Source organism: Pristis pectinata, chromosome 7 (genome assembly GCF_009764475.1).
Source record: "Pristis pectinata isolate sPriPec2 chromosome 7, sPriPec2.1.pri, whole genome shotgun sequence".
Lineage (NCBI taxonomy): Eukaryota > Metazoa > Chordata > Chondrichthyes > Rhinopristiformes > Pristidae > Pristis > Pristis pectinata.
In genome coordinates, this window is record NC_067411.1 from 49,031,677 (window position 1) to 49,049,931 (window position 18,255).

General features: G+C 38.9%; 1 protein-coding gene across 1 annotated transcript in view; it reads right to left on the reverse strand.

Annotated features, from left to right (window-relative positions):
- Positions 1 to 18,255, reverse strand: part of LOC127572582 (dynein axonemal heavy chain 6-like) — a 320,765-nt gene that overhangs the window by 132,216 nt on the left and 170,294 nt on the right. Inside the window, 6 exon segments of the mRNA XM_052019999.1 lie at positions 2,809 to 3,044; positions 4,148 to 4,315; positions 6,905 to 7,147; positions 14,525 to 14,665; positions 16,090 to 16,242; positions 16,895 to 17,126. Coding sequence (XP_051875959.1) covers positions 2,809 to 3,044; positions 4,148 to 4,315; positions 6,905 to 7,147; positions 14,525 to 14,665; positions 16,090 to 16,242; positions 16,895 to 17,126 — 1,173 coding nt within the window.

Here is an 18,255-nt window from a genome sequence, read left to right on the forward strand (position 1 = left end):
AATGAGGTCAATGTCAGGTGTGAAGTGTCCAGGACATGGAAACAATGCAGTCAAATGAAAGCCTTCAGTTGTACAGCCACAGTCATCAGAAAATCCTATTTGCCCACAACTGCACCACTTCACTCTAACCTCCCCTCACTCATATAATAACAATCCCTATTAATTATCTCCTGACACTTGCTAATATTCAGGCTGGCAGCTTTGTTCAGTGGAATTGAGATTTGCCAAAAATTAGAAAGGGCAGGTAACCAGTGTCAAGTTTCTGACTGAATCCCCCCCTCCACCCCCCCCCCCCCCCCCCCCCCCCGCCCCAGGTAATTTTTGCCTTGCTAATACGATATTTTTAAGCATAATACAAATAATAAGATTGAAACTGGTCATTCTCAGTGTATTACTATCATAGAATCTCACAGCATAGAGGATATTTGGCTGATAATAACTGCACAACTTATGCATGTGTTCAGTCCACACCCCTATTTTTCCCTGTGAATTAATCCTCTTCAAGTCCACATCCACTTGTTTTTTTAAGTTCCTTTGGAATCTGTTTTCACTACACCTTCCAGGTCTGTATTCCTTGGAGTTTGGAAGACTGAGAAGTGACCTTATTCAAACATTCAAGATCCTAAAGCGGGATTGACAGGGTAGATGTGAAAATGTTTTCACTAGTGAGAGAGTATCAAACAAGTGGATACAACTACAAAATAAGTCATTTAAAACTGAGGTGAAATTTCAGAGAGTGTGAATCCCTCAAATTCTCTGACGAAGAGAGATAAATATTTGAAAGATTGAGGAAATGAAGGTTATAGAGAACTGGCACAGAAAAGGAATTGAGACCAACATAGATCAGCCATGATCATATTGAATGTCAGGGCAGGCTTGAGGGGCCTAATGGCGTACTCCTGCATCTATTTTCTTTTGTTCTTGCATGACATTCCAAATCCAAACAGGTAAAATTTCTTCTCGTTCTAATATCTTTCATTAAAAATCCAAGGCCACTACATCACTATATCACCAGCTGACTCAGGAAATGACAACCTGGATGTTGGTGGAGGGCTTGGTGATGGTAATACCATTGAGCCTCAAGGATAGATGGTCATTACCTGGCACTTGTATGGTATGAATGCTGCTTGCCATTTATCAGCTCATGTCTGAATCTTGCTGACGTGGGCTGCTTCATTGACTGAGAAGTTGTAAGTGGAATTGAACATAGTGTAATCAGGGATAGAATTATGCAGTATGGAAACAGGCCCTTCAGCCCAACTGGTCCATGTCAACCAAGATGCCTAATTGAGCTAGTCCCATTTGCCTGTGTTTGGCCCATATACCTCTAAATCTTTCCTGTCCATGTACCTGTCTAAATGTCTATTAAACATTGTAATTGTGCTCGCCCTACCACTTCCTCTGGTAGCTCTTTCCATATACCCACTACCCTCTCTGTGAAAAACTTGCACCTCAGGCCTTCTTTAAATCTTTCCCCCTTCACCTTAAACCTATGCTCTCTAGTTTTGGATACCCCTATCCTGGAAAGAAGACTATGACCATCCACCTTATTTATGCCCCTCATGATTATATAAATCTCTTTAAGTTTACCCCTCAGTTTCTTTTGCTCCAGGGAAAACAATCCCAGCCTATCCAGATCTCCAACAGCCATAGCCATCTTCTTCAGAGTGACCATTGACTATCCGGTGGTAAGTTTTTCCCATTGAATACAGCTCCTCAGGGGTCCTTTGATGGCGAAACTCCATCAAATGCTACCTTGATGTCAAGGCCAGTCATTCATACCTCACTAATAGAGTTCAATTCTTTTCTTCCACATTTGGACCAATGCTGTGGTGAGGTTTGGTGAGAGCAAGTTATGGATGAGCAAGTGTTCGCTGACAGCACCTTGCATTAATTTTCTGATTTTTGCAAGTAGGCTAGTAGGGCAGCAAATAGTTAAATTATCCTGATTCTTGTGGACATGGCATACCTGGGCAATTTTCCACATTGTCAGGTAGATTGTAATTGCATGGATTAATTTAACTAGAGGCATGGCTAGTTCTGGAGCATACATTTAGCACTTTAGCTGGGATATTATCTGGTCACTTAGCCTCCACTATACCTAATGGTTTCAACCATATCTTGATATCATGTGACACTGGCTTCTGTAATGGTGGGAAACGTTGGAGAATGGTTTATACTTGGCATTTCTGGCTACATACCAAGCCACTTCAGAGGATAATTGAGATTCAGCCATATTGTTGTGGGTTTGGAGGCAAATATAAACCAGACCTAGTCAGGAAAAGCATCAGATCTTCTTCCGTGAAGATCATTAGCAAAGAAGATAAGTTTTAATATTAGCTTCATGGTTACTATTACTAAAAATAGATTTTTAAAAAATTATAGTCCTAAATTGTTTAATCAATTATATTTAAATTTTTCAGCTATCATGGTATGATTTGAATTCAAGTCTCCGGTTGCTAGTTCTCATCTCTGGATTACTAGTCCTGTAATTTAACTTCTATGCTTCCTTACATCTAAACAATAAAACTGTGGCCCAATCAGTATAGCATGCAATCAGCACAGCATTAACATGTCATTTTGGATTCTTTGTTTTTGAATAGTGGAACAAGCAATCATTTTGTTGAAGAAGTAAACACACCAACTGAGTATATTTGGTATTCATCATGCCAATCATATGGCCCCCTTGGTTGAATGTAGTAGTTTAGGAAACATTTCTATTGTTCAATAAGAGTACAGAAGAGGTTGACTGGAAAGGTAATCAGGAAATTGATTGGAAAGATAGATGTATTCATAGTATCTACTCACTTTGCATTAAGTAGGATACAAATGGCTTCCATAACAGTCATAACAAGATCTGGAGGCTTGGTGAATACTCTGACTTCAGATATATCTGCTTTGTCCAAAGAGTCAAGGGCTTTGTTTGCTGCATCCAACGCTGGCATAGCTTCATCAAGATCTCGTTGTGCATCATCAGCTATGGCTTGGGTCTCTGCAGCTTTTACCTTGGCTATAGCTTCATCCTCCTGTACAACTCTGCGAATCTAGCACACCCAGCAAAAAAAATATTAGAACAGTAAAATTCACTCACATCAACATTTGTGCATAATTTGATTTAAACATTATTAAAACATTTGATATGTTTTAGAACATTTGGTTCATAACGAAGAACATTTGGCTACTATTACTGTTAAATATTCTGAGCAACTATCACATTAATCTACAATCCACAATAAATATTGCAAAAAATGTGGCCTTAAATTTTTAACAACCTAAACCCAGACGCAAATTGGTGAATTGCGTCTTCAAAACGACATATTCAAATATGTCTTACAAAATGCTGGATCAAATCCCAGCAACCAACCTTTAACCTACCTTCCTCTTCTAAAGCCTTTGGCTCTATTGTTACTCCCTTAACCTCCTGCCTTCTTACCTGCAAGTCCAGATTTTAAGTTCTTCTTTTGGATTTATGATCCTGCCACAGCCACAAAGTATCTAACCTATGATTTTTAACTCATCATGAACTAAACTAATATTCTGCACCTTCCCTGAGAAAGCTGTGAGGAAAGGTTAATTATACTTTTTGAATTTGCTGGCAGGTTTGCTTTTAGATACAAAAATAATGTTTCATGTCAGTAGCTTTATCTCTTGTCCACATCAGCTATGAGATTTCTTCGTGCACTTCTCAAAACATAATTGCTTCTCATCATGTAAGTATCAAAGATGGCAGGCAGACAGCATTGAATTGCATCTGTTAAAGAATATGTAAACTTCAAAACAAGTGCTAATTTCAGCAACAGTTCGATAAGTTACATTTCCTCTCTATGGCTCGAACTAATTTAGTCTTTTGAACCATTTTACCCCAATATTAAGAAAGCTCCCTGTACTAATGGGGTACACTAACAACATTTAAAAGACACTTGGGACAGATACATGGATAGGAAAGGTTAAGAGGGATATGGGCCAAACACAGGCAAATGGAACTAGCTTAGATGGGCATTTTGGTTGGCATGGATGAGTTGGGCTGAAGGGCCTGTTTCCCTGCTGTATGACTCTGATTCTATAAGAAATAGCAATTAAGGGATTCATGAATCCATAACTAACAGTCATGGACATTCTTTAAAATTACTCTTTTTGTATTGCTTACCTGGTCTGCCTCTGCATGGTCCACACTCAATTTTTCCATTAAAGCATTTACATCAATTGATTTCTGTTGAAGAATTGGCTCCAGAGCCGAAAGATCAATCTGCATTTTGTCTACCAACACATTAGTCTCCAGCAATTTAGTGAGACCATTCTTCACACGATCCCGAGCCTTCAGTTGTAGCAAAAATATTACAATTAATTCAGTGTGGTAATTCCTAACAATCCTTATAAAAGTATATCACTTCATACCTTCATTTCATTCCATCTGCTTCTTGTTTTCTCTTAGTTTATTACTTTCTCTCAGTTTATTACCTCCTTTCTCACTGCATTCCACATTTTCAAGCTTCATGTCATTTGAAAATTTGGCAATTTTACCCTGTATCCCATGTCCAGGTCTCAGATGCATAATAAGAAATCAGAATCAAAATCACTAACATATGCCGTGAAATTTGTTGTTTTGCAGCAGCAGTACAGTGCAAGACATAAAAATTACTATAAGTTACAAAAATAAATAAATAGTGCAAAAGAGGAATAATGAGGTAGTGTTCATGGGTTCATGGATTGTTCAAAAATCTGATGGCAAAGGGGTAATATAGTGGTCCCACCACTGATCGACGGTGAACATATAGTTTACTCTCCTCCAGTTTGAAAAGCTGTTTACCATTATTCTCTGTTTTCTGTCTCTAAACTATCTTCCCATCCACATTGCTACTGTAATTTGGCAAACCAGCCTTTGTGCCTTCTGAAAATTCAAGCAAATTATATCAATGGCATTCCCTTCATCAATCTTCTCTGTAACCTTATTAAAAAAGTTCAGTTTAGTCAAACAAGATTTGCTGGCTCCTCATTATCAGCTCAATCTTTTCCAAGCTCCAATTATTTCTTCTAGAAACCTATAAGTACAAGCCCAGAACAGAAGCTGGATATTCTGAAGTGAGTGATTCACCTCATGACTTCACCATCAACAAGACACATCAGAAGTGTGAGGTAACACCTTACTTCTCTGGGAAAGAGCAGCTTTATTAACACTCAAGTAGCTAACACTTAAACATTTACTCCCTCTACCACAGGTATACACTGGCTGCAAGCCACCAAGGATTATTTGGCAGTATTACCGACACAGAATAAGAGCAGCAGGCATATGGGAACCAGCAATTCAAGGTTACATGTCACGTCACATACATGACTTGATTGAAAATAAATCATTGCTCCTTCATGGTTTACCTGGTAAAAGTCTCAGTCCTCCCTATGAAGAATTCTAGCTAGGAAGTAATTTCAGCGCATTCAAGAAGGCAGTTCACCACCATCTTTTCAAGGGCAATTAGGGATGGACAATAAATACTGGCCTTATCCCTGATACCCACATTGCACAAAAAAAACAATTCAAGACAAATATTCCAAGTAAAACTACCCTAGGTAATTATGTGCAGTGAATTGATTTATGTGAATGCAAATTTTAAAAGAAGCCCATGCCACCACATTTTGAGGTTAGTTGTGCTATTGTTGTCAAACTGGAGCCTGGTGTTTCAGTTGTTCACTCTGAAATATTTCCTCATTCTTTACTCTTCTCTAGCCTTTCCACTGCCACTGCCTTCTTTCTTTCCTCCTTCTTCTTCTTCTGCCTTCATGTTTCAGCTCATTTCATACAAGCTTTCTCATGGTGCCCCACCTCACCCAGTTCCTCATCTTGAAAACATAAGAACAAAAAATAATCAGCCATTCAGTCCCTTTAACCTGCTGTTATTTCTGACATGTTTTAATCCTTCCTTATCTTTTCCCTGTTTTGCTAACGATCCCCTTACCTTTGTCCTTTTTTCTTTCTCACCTATCTTTCTTTCTCTCCTTCTCTTCACCTTCTACAGGTGAAGGCTCCAAGGTCACAGTACTCCACAGCTTTCAATAGTATTATCTCTCTTCCCTCCAACCCTATTTGATCTAATTGGTCTTGATTCCCAACATGGAATGTAGTAGATCAATTCGTGTAAGATAAATGCTTCTGATCTGACCAAAATTACTGGCTATAAGTAGCAGGGACACAGAATCTTTTAGTGTTTCACCGTTACTTACCTAAAAATTCATTTGTATGTATTATAAGCTAATGGAAAAATCATAGACAGTTTACACTGTTGAACTCCTCTAAAGGAAGACAATTAAATACCTTTCCAAGCCCTGCAAAAGCTAAACAAATATGAACTATATTGTATAGAAAAAGATCAAACTTCTGTTTAAATATTGTTGTCTATAAATTCACCATCCAGGATATGCCCTCTTCTCGTTAGTACCATCTGTAAGGTATGGTAGTAATTATTCGGAAACAGCTTTAGAAACAGCGATTCAGAAGCAGCTCCTTCCCCTCTGCCATCAGATTTCTGAATGGTCCATGAACCCATGAACACTACCTCATTATTCCTTTTTTTTGCACTATTTATTTATTTTTGTAATTTATAGTAACTTTATGTCTTTGCATTGTACTGTTCCTGCAAAACAACAAATTTCACACCATACTGTATAAGTCAGTGATAATAAATGATTCTGATTTAATTTTCTCATATGATAGCTATAACGTTGCACTCTGCCTCTGAAATTCTTTCCACTGAAGTTCCTGACCAGATGAATTTCAAGGTCAGCAGATTTTTACATCATTGCAAAATCTTTACTTAAATAATTTTTGGTTAAGTATTTTAAGAAAATTGCAACTTTATCAGAAATTCAATTTATCTTTGCAGTTTTGAAGAACAACAACAAAGATTATCCTTACCGAAATTAGTTCCTTCCGTTTCTCCTGCAGCATAGCCAGGTACAGATTAATCAGCTCAAGGTAAGATGTGGGTGTTGTGTAATACCTTCTTCGCAACTCTGCATAGTATTGCTCTGCAATGTCATTCACACTGGTGTGGACTTGTACACACATTTCAGAAAATTTACCCTTCATTTCATCACTGCCAAGGTCGACAGTTGCAAAAAAGTTTTTTGATACAGAAAGAAGAGCTTCCCGTGGCCACTGAAGAAAAGGAACAAGTTTCATTAATTCTTTGCCATTAACAAAGAAAGAAATATTTATAGAATTTATATTATCTATTAATATGGCTGGCCAAATGACACAGTACACTTAAGTGCTAGCAAACTGTAAACCATATGTCCAAATGATAGAGGGTGCGACCAAGCAAGTTGGCAATTAAAAACTCGACCCTGGGAGCTGGCTGCCTCTATTTTAGCCTGCTCCTGGTAAAGTTATCAAAGATACTTGCTAAATGCAAGGGATTTCCTCTTTAATATAGGCATTTTTGTTTTCCAATGATGCCATCAAGATCCAACTACAACTTTTGTGAAGAGGTCATTTATTACTCCAGAAACTAGTAAATTGATTGTTTTCCAGAGATCTTTGACTATTTTTCCAGTTGTGGATGTTACTGGCAAGGCCAACTTTTAATATCATCTCTAATTGCTCTTGAGAGATTGGTAGTGAGCCACTGCATTCTTCTGGAGAAGGCATTCCTTGGTGCACAGGAAGTTCCAAAATTTAGACCCAGCAACAATGAAGGATCAGTGATATACTTCCAGGTCAGGATGCTGTGCGACTTGAAGGTGATGGTATTCCTATGTACCTGCTGCACTTGTTCTTCTTGGCGATGAAGGTCACAGATTTGAGAGGTGCTATCAGAATAGCTTAAGTGAGTAGATGCAACGTAACTGATATGCACACATAGTGCTCTGATGACAGAGGGAGTGAATGTTGTGCTGGTTGGAATGCCGATCTAGCAAACTGCTTTGTCCTGGCTGGTGTCAATTTCTTGAATGTTGGTTTTGCACTCTTCAGGCGAGTGAAAAGTACTCCATCACTATATGGTGGAAAAGCTTTGTGGTGTCACACAACACAGGATACCAGTTTCTTATCTGCTTTTGAAACCATGGTATACAGTATATATGATTGGTCCAGTTGAGTTTCTGGACAATGGTAGCCAAATGGAGCCAATGATGGGGTTTTGGTATGCCAATATGATTGACTATCAAAGGTAAGTGGTTAGACTCACTTGTTGTAGTTGATTATTGCTTGGCACTTTGGTGGCACAAACATTATTTGCTACATATTAGCCAAGCCTGAATGCAGTCTGGGTTGCTGTTTCATTTGCTGAGGAGTTACAAATGAATTTGAACATTATGAAAATATCAATGAACATTCCCACTTCTAAATGATAGTGAGAAACATGCAGACCATGAGATAATGGTAGCATATAGTTCTGCTGCTGCTGATGGTTCACAGTGGCTCATGAATGCTCAGATTTGAGCTGCCTGATCTATTCTATCCCATGTACACCACACAATATGATGGAGAGTGTCCCAGGTGCGAAGACAAGACTTTATGCCTACAAGGACTGTGTGGTGATCACTTCTACTTATGCTATCACTGAAAGATGCATTGTCAACACAAACGTTGGTGAGGATAAGGTCAAGAAGGTTTATACCTAGTGGTCATTCACTCTCTATCAATTTCGGGTCCAGGCTGACAGCATCGTCATAGGTGGTCCAAACAAGTCATTCTTGGGGATAGATATTGAAGTTCCTCACTCAGCTTATTTCAGTGCTTCTTCCAAATGTTTTTCAATATTGAGGAGAACTGATTCATCAGCTGATGTAATACTGTAGGTAGGAATTAGGAGGAGGGTTCCTTGATCATGTCTGATCTGACGTCATGAGACCATGGAGTCTGGAGTTGATGCTGAGGACTCCCAAGGTTTCTCTCTTTCATCTCCCCCTTGTTCCAGTGGTACAGGACCACAGGAACATGGAGGTGCCTGGCATGTTACCTATGAGTTCTGTTTGTCAAGCTACTGTGTGGGATAGCTCTACCATTTTAGACACCACCCCCAAATGTTCGTAGGAGAACTAGGCTGGGAGTTGCTCTGCCATGTTCAAATGTAGTAAATGTTGATGTCAGGGAGTCTGTCCAATTTTAGACTTCTTCTACTTTATTGTAGCAATCATGATACAACTGGGCAGCTTACTAACCATTTCAGAGGGCATTTAAGAGTCAAGATTATTGCTTTGGTTCTACAGCCATATACAAGGCAATTAGTGAAGCAGATGTTTTTATAACAATCCGATATTTGATGCTCATTACTGCTAACATGAGTTTCTTTTAATTTAATATATTATTTCAGTATAACTTGGGACCTAGTTTACTGTGGTGAAACTAGAAAATGTACCCTTGATCAAGGTCCACTTTGAGATATCAAAAGCACTTATATTCTCAATAGAATATACTCAAATGTAAAATTGGCCTCAACAGGCAACAGGCAGTGAAAATCAGCAGATATTAGCTCTATCCCGGTGTCATACAGTGAGAAAGCTGTTCACATTTGTACTGTACCTTAGTGCTATACATTGACAGAACTGTACCCACTAGTACTGTATTCCATTGTTATACAGTGACAGATCTGCACCCACCAATGCTATACCCCAGTGATATGCGTTGAGCAATGAGTGCGCACCAGTACTGTAACCCAGCGTTAAACTACGACATAGCCACCAGAACACTACAGTTTCTAAAGTTGGATATGGTCCTGGATCTGAACTTGGATGGGGAAGATGGACCCTGACAATGACCCAGTGAGGTCCCAAATCCAACATATCAGGCCCAGTTAGGTCCCTGGATCAGTTGGCTCCTGACAACTTGATGATGGGACCCTACTTCAAGTTTGGCAGGCACAGTATCCACACAGCTACTTCCACATGCTTCTGTCTACTGATGACCTGGGCTGCTGCTTTTGAGGGATTTGAGCACCCTGGGAATTCCCAAGAACCATTGATAACTTTATGGCCAGGCTAGTGGCCAGAAAGGACAGAAGAGAACATAATGGTGTAGGTGGGAGGACATCTTCTGATGGTCTGTATGTGGCCCATGCATATGTTATACAGCATTGATGTATGCTGTTGACAGCAATTCTGAAAAGCGATTCTGTTGTGCAATTGCCAGTCAAAAATTAAATTGAAGTTCAATTTATTTCAACTATTTTATACTTGATAGTTGTAGTTGATAAACTTGTGATATTGGGCAGTTTTATTTTTCCATTCTCCAACAACTTTACTCTTGAAAACCTGTGCCGACCAACTGGCTGGAGTGTTCAAGGACATTTTCAACCTTTCGCTGCAGTCTGAGGTTCCCAACTGCTTCAAAGGGGCAGTAATCCTACCGGTCTCCAACATTGCAGGATAGTGGTATATTCAACTGTAAATCTACATCTGTTTCAGTCAAACAAATCTTGTCAGTGGTCATCCTGAGTTGGTGCCTCTTCTCTGATATGGTATGTCCCCCTACCTCATGATCTTGTACAATCTCATGGAGTTATACAGCATGAAAATAGGCCCTTCAGGCCAACTCCTCCATGCTGACCATGGTGCCTTCTTGAGCTAGTCCCATTTGCCTGTACTTGGCCCATATCCCTCTAAACCTTTCCTATCCTTGAACCTATCCAAATGTTCTTTTAAACATTGTAACATTACCTGTCTCTACCACTTCCTTGACAACTCTTTCCCCATATACTCACCATCTTCTGTGTTAAAAACTTGCCTCTCAGGTCCCCTATAATTCTTTTCCTTCTCACCTTAAACCTATGCTCTCTAGTATTAGATATCCTGTGGTGTGTGTGGTGTGATTTGAAACACTACTGCCATCTACTAGCTCTGGTGTAAGTTCGATGTGGGCTTCATCCTCACTGTGTCTATTCCTTAGCATTGATAGGTTCTGTAACTTGTGTTGCAGTAGTTTTCCTGTCTTATTTGGCTGCCTTTAGTGGTATTTTACACCTTTGATTTTGCAATTTTGGTAGCAGTGTTGGGACTAAGAGTTTTGACTCATCTCAACAGGACTATATGTCATCCCTTAGGTTAAGGTTAGGTTGCTCAAATAATTATTTAAGTTGATTTTGCCCAGGTCTGTTTGGGACTTGTTGAGAATAAAGCCTTTTCTTTGGTTGGTTCCTTTCTAGAGATCTGCTGGTCTTTTACTTCTACACATGATTCTTAATCTCTTTATTCATCTGAGCCCTGTCATCCCTTTCTCTTGAAAAGCTAAAAAGACTGAGATGCTGGAAATCTGAAATTAGAAATTAGACAGTATCTATGGAGGGAGAAACAAAGTTAATAGACTTTCATCAAAACTCAAGAAAAGTTATTTCTCTCTCCATAAATACTTCATCTCATGATGCAGATGCAATTATTCACTCTCAGAATTGAGCAATGAACACAATCCTTCATAGCTTAAGAAAATTACCCTTTCACATGTGTCCAGCTCATAACTTCTCACCATCTATTTTCATTCTGGCTGAACTTCAGGTGCTGTACTGTACCATCTCTTTTGGTAGCACCCTCATATTCCAGCATGATAATTGAGAGAGGTTAAAATATTTCTCTCAACGTTGATTATCTCAAGCCTGGTTTCCTTAGCATTTCTTGGTTTTTTAAGATAAGGCGAGCTAAATTGTTGCCTAGATTGTACTGAATCTTGTATGCCAATATCTTCACCATTCTCTTTAACCCCTCCGAAGTTCTATAAAGGAACTCACCAGCAATTATCTCAAGTGGTTCGTGAGCATGTGCATACAGTATATCCAGTTTACCCATATGTGTATGGGTGAAACTTTTACAGTCGAAAGAGCACAATAAGTAGCCCTTCCTCAAATACTGCGCAACATATCTCCATGTCTGCCAGAGCTTGGGTTGTGGATGCTATTGACTGACCCTCTTGCCAGAACATTGCTTCAAGATCTTTTTTTCTCAACATTTGCTTATCATGTCAGTTCCTTCTTATCATTAAAGTATGGCAACAGAGCTCTGCTGTGAGTATCTGTGTGATTTGTTTAATTGTTTGCTCATGAGCCTCCAACCAGCACCATATACCTCATTCAAATGGGGCATGAACATTCTGGCATAATTGGCAAAGCCCAGGGAACACTGAACCCCATTATGTTGCACGCACCATCTCCTTTATTGCCTTAACTTTGGCTGGATCTTTTCTTCAGGCATTTGTTGTGATCAAGTGACCCACGAAGAAGACCTCCATTTGAACAACATTTGCTGGTTCAACTTCAGTTTCTTCACACTACATCTGCTCATTAAGGTTCTTAGATTCCAGTCATGATCTAATTATGCTTCAATCACTGTTTCTCATTCTTCAAATAACCATACACATTCTGCTATGGCTTTAATCCACTTAGTACAGCATCCAGCTGTGTTGAATCAAATAATATTTCCTGTTCTTGATTGTGTGTAAACAATCAACAGTTTCAATTTCAGGTAAGTTGTATGTAATGCATCTAACTACTTGAGGACTTTACAATGTGGAAGAATTCTCTTCAATTGTTACCAATGAGATACAATCACATCTTATGTGGGTTCTGATTTATCTGCCATAAGCAATTCAATGTACAATGTGAATTCTTCTTTCCACTATCTCCATTCTTTCAGATGGATACTTGCCTGAAAATGTAGTAAACTGGTTATCTTTATGTGTTCTAACATTTACTCCCCCAAATGAGTCACACAGCCCACTGTCTCTTGGGACATGTCCATGTGTTATTCTGCTCTGGAGGGATCTTGTCCAGCATTCAATATTCTGATGCAGGAAAAATGTCTAGATTTCATAATTTTATCAACCAACTCTTCAGACATTATATCTGAGTATCGCCTTTGCTCTCTGAGAAACTAGAGGAAATTGGTAAATTAAAATGTCAGCAAAGGTACTTTATTCATAATACAGCCTACAGAGCCAAGCTGTCATCCTCACAGTTAATTTCTTTCCAACAGCCTTAATCTGGAACTTTCTATCCCCAAACTCTGCTGCAACGTTACCACAGTACTTTGGTTAGCATACAGGATGAATTCCCAAGAATGAGAGTGCTAATAGAATCAACACTAAAGGGGTTATTATAATAATATATGTACAGAAATGCTTTACAGACAGTGCTGCCACATCTGGAACTTGGTGCGAACCTCACTCACCCTGCTGCTGCACATTGTTGAGCCAGGAAGCTGGTGTGATTCCAGCAATGAATCAACCCACTGCTTGTGAGGGCTGGTGCTGGGCGGGCCAAGGTGATTGATGCAACCATTCAATAGATGGTTCTGGCTGGGGTCCAATATTGAGCTTGCTAACATAAAGAAATCTCCAGCTGCAGCAACATGTGCAGCCAAAGAGAGGATAGACAGCAGGTACCATCACATTCAACGGATGATGGGAGAGAATTATGATTTGGATGGTCTCTCAACTCATGGAACAGCTGCTGAGAGACTAGGACAATAACTCACACTCAACATGTAGCCCTGAGGTGCATATCTCAGTGTTAAAAGGCCACATCGCTTATCCCAGCCCACCCAATACCAGCCCTCACAAGCAGCCTCTCCATACCAAGTTGCCAGGTGCTGGGGGGGAGGGGGGTGAGGGGAGTGGAGGATATGTCAGTAGAGGCTAGGCATTTGTACAGTAATGGGAAAAGCTGGGGTGTGCTGAGGAGTATGGAGTTACACCCCAGCCTTTAGGTTACAGAGGAGTACGTTCCTGTGACTGTTCAGACTAAAGAACCAACAGCACTATAATAAATCAGGACTCTGAAGGTAACACTTTGTGAGGCACTAATGTAGAAGCAGTTAGTCATATGAAACAATCCTTAACAGGATAATTGCAGTAAAGGACCAATTATTGCAAATGACCAACATTACACATGACACATACTGTATCTACAGGCAGAGAATCTGAGCACAGGTTAAAATCTAGCATTTTCCTTTGTCAGGTGCTAATCTTGGGAAACTAGTTTTATGCTGGTGAACTCCTCATGGAGTTTAATGGACAACAAAAAATTCTCAGGTTTCCCAACACAGGGGAAGTTAATTTTCTTTTTATTTAGATTTACTTTAATTTACTTAAATGTACTTAACTGATTTCAATTGTGCATAAGTATTTTTAGTATTTTTTCTTAATATTTAAAAATTATTTTTATAATATTTTTATTTTCTAACGGTACTGGGGTGATGTTGGATGTGTGTGAATATCAAAGACAAATATTCAACTTAAATGACAGCTCTGACAGCCAGTGAGCCTGTAGTTGAGACCTCACTGACCGTCAAGGCTGTTCTGAGGCAGATCCTGACATCTTCAAAGATGCAGTACACTATGAAATCAGGCAGCTAGCTGGTCAATGGAAGACCATGCTCATATTTTTATTGTCTGTTGTCCTGTTAAGTAGGGTATGATGGGAAAAAAGGGAAGCTCTTTCATGTTTTAGGAAGTGCTACTAAACATTCATCTCTTTAAAATAATGAAATGCCAAAATATGAATGCTGAGTATATCCATAAAGTTTCAGCAGATTTACTCATACTGCATACCTGTACAAACCAATCAATGGTACAGCAATTTACCAGGGATGGAAACATACGACATCGAGATCGAAATGCATCGCCAACAGGACTCATGCACAGCACAATGTGCAGTTTCTGGCGAACACGATTGATGAAAAATTGAAATACCTGGCAAAAGAACAGTCCATTTAATGTATGCATTTTTCACACTATCTGAATGTTATTCATTATAATGACAGCTTAACAATAAAATAGCAAATACCTATTTAACTCAGATCTCTTGTGAAAAATTAAGTTAGTTATTTGTCTAAATTCAATGATAATTTGATAAATTATTTTATTAAATTGTCTTTAAATCCATAAAAAACATCTGATTACTCTCAAATGTGTTGTGAGACAAAGGCTACATAGCAAGTGCTTTATTTTCTAACATTAACATTACTAGCAAATACCACTATAGAAATATGTACCATACACTTCTCCATTATCACTTGTATAATTTAATTTTCAGATTATGGTCCTTGCTGGCTTGGGAAAAAAGGTCCAAGCAAACCAAAGGTATATCGATCCCCACAGACATGTGCAAAAGGAGCAGAAATCTAACAAACCAAGTAAAGTGAAATCTAAAATCTTTTCCCATACAATAGAATAGGATGCTGATAATTGTCTTCTACCTCTGTCTAGGAGCAAGAAGTTGCTGAATCATCGGTTTGACCATATTACACACTCCACAATGTGGAGTAGTCTTGGAGGAGCCAAGGCCTAGTTCCTTTGGACCTTCTGAGCTCAAGAGGTCTAGCAGCATTCAGAAGCGCATATTAATTCCTTCATCTGCTCCATAAAAAATGATTGTCCTTCAGTCACGCAGTGGAGCCAGGGTCACTTGTCTGGAGAAGCTCTTATAATCAGGGACAACTTAAAGGCGGCGGAGATTTGAGGTGTGCAGTTATTATCTTTTTTCTCTACTTGTTGCTAAGAAACTGAATGATTCCTAATTGGTGCTGAAAAGAACATCAAGATTTTTGTGCAGAAGAATTTCATCAAAGAGTTAGCTGATAAATTACTTTGGCTTTAAGAAGGAGCTTCACATCTGTGTGATTAAGCAATAATGTGTTAAATTATTATGATAAATGCAAAGATGATAGAGTTCTGTGTTGTATGGATGTACAACAGCAACTAAACTGGACAGTAAAATGGATTTCTAATGAGTTCCTATGAGTAGTAAGAGAATGAATGGGATGGGGACACTGCATTATGGGATAAATTAAACGGGTTTGGTGGACTGCATTATAGTAGCCTTGGACCTAAGTGATTACAACAAAATTGTTGTATGGTCCTTTGTTAAAAAATTGATGAATGTGTTTACAATAATTTTTCTTTTCTCATGAAATTTCATGATACAGGATAAAATAATTACATTAATTCTTCTGAACAGAACACCTTCAATCATTATACCTCCATACTTTACCTTGGGAGATAAGATGCCTTTTCCCAATAATCAGAAGCTCATCAACAAAGGAAACAACATAAATAACCAACACAAATAACAACATAAATAACAAGCATAAATAATCAGCTCTTTAAAGCCTTACTTCATCTCTGTTTCCTTCCGGTATTCCAGCATCTTTAGCTTTTGGACGTGTGGCTGCGAGGACTTGCTCAAGCTCATCTTTCTCAAACAAATTTGGGACCTCTCCTGAGTTAAGGATGTTATTAATGTCTTCTAGAAACTCCTCTACTACTATCTGTGTGAAAACAATTATATATCAGCACAATTTCATATGGGCTATCATGGTTAGGAAACTGATTCATCAGCTGAGATGTCTTAATTGTTTTTATCTTGAAAGTGACAACGAAAACACTCTTCTGAGGTTACTTACTTAATTCTATACTGACAATTAGAAATCTTAAGCTGAAGTGCTACAATATCAGTAATTCCTCTGTCACTTTTGAAAATAAAGATTATAAGACTTTTTGCAGACACAAGGGACTGTCGATGCTGGAATCTGGAGCAACACACAAAACGCTGGAGGAACTCAGTGGATTAAGTAGCATCTATGGAGGGAAATGGACAGTTGACATTTTGGGTCAAGACCTCTCATCTGAACTGGCGTTTTGCACTGTTTTACAGGAACATCTATTGTGACTGAGTTGCATGAAATTCACAATTTTCCTTCCTGATCCTCCATATGTATGAGACATTAATGCATCATAGATCCCAGAGATGCTCAGTGGCATCCACTACACTAACACTAACACTAATTGTTCCAATTTCTTTTCTTACCAGCAGAAATTTTCAGACTGAATGATGTTATGAACAACAAAAGAAATTTGTAACACGTTATTTAAATTGTACCAATTACTAAAGCAAAGTTACTGATTTTTCAAAAGTCATACCTGTGTGTCAGTAAAGAGAAAGACTGTATCTTTATCCTCAACACCAACCAATTTATAAAGAGACCGAAGGTCCTCATGGAATGAATCATAGTTATAACCACGGCTGAGCTCAATTTGAAAGCATTTGTAATTACAGATGTGAGCAGCCAATCGTGTGAGGGATTGTTTGCCTGTACCCCCAACACCCACCAGAAGTGCATTTCCTCGTTCTTGGCGAATCATACGAGCAATTCTGCAAGGTCATTATGGAAACATCTTAGATAGCATCCCAATGATTAAACATTAATTTCAACCAAATGTTTTAAATACTTTTAGCAATTTGCTTAAAACCTCAGTACCTGATAATGTAGCTAAATAATGGCCGATGCTGAAACATTTAATTATTCTTAAAACTACATTCCCTTGATAAATAACAATTCAATGAGAAAAATGATCACTCTGAGGCTAATTAGAATAAGAGTCATAGAGTTGTACAAAACAGAAACATGTCCTATTGCCCAACTCCTCCATGCCAACAAAGGTGTCTTCCTGAACTAGTGCCATTTGTCTGCAGTTGACCCATATCCCTCCATGCCTCTCCTATCCATGTACCTGTCCAAAAGTTGTAACTGTATCCACCTCTAGTACTTCCACTGGCAGCTCGTTTCATATACCCAACACCTTTTGTGTGAAAAACTTGCCCCTTTGGTTCCCCTTTAAATCTTTCCCCTCTAAATCTTTCCCCTCTCACCTTAAACCTAGACCCTCTAGTTTTAGACATGGGAAAAAGACTATGATGATACATCTTATCTGTGCCCCTCATGATTTTATAAACCTCCATTTGGTCAACTCTCGGCTTCCTTCACTCGAAAGAAAATAATCCCACCCTATCCAGTATCTCATGACAATTCAAGCCCTCCAGTCCTGGCAACATCCTTCTGAATATTTTCTGCACCCATTCTGCAAGCCTCTTGGACACTTCAAAAAACTCAGTCAAATTTGTGAGACCTGATTTCCCACACACAAAGCCATACTGATTATCCCTAATGAGTCTTTGCCTTCACAAATGCAGATCAATCCTGTCTCTTAGAATCCCCTCCAGTAACTTTCCCATGATTGTTGTTAGGTTCACTGGCCTGTAGTTCCCAGGCTTGACCTTGCAGCCCTTCATAAATAAACATTAGCCAACCTCTAGTCTTCCGGTACCTTACCTGCAGCTAGGGAAGATACAAAAATCTCTGCCAGGGCCCCTGCAATTTCTTTCTTTCTTTTCCACAACATCCTAGGATACACTTGGTCCAGCCTAGAAGATTTATCCACCTTTATGCATCTCAACACCACCAGCACCTCCTTTTTCATAATGTCAATATGTTTCAGGACAT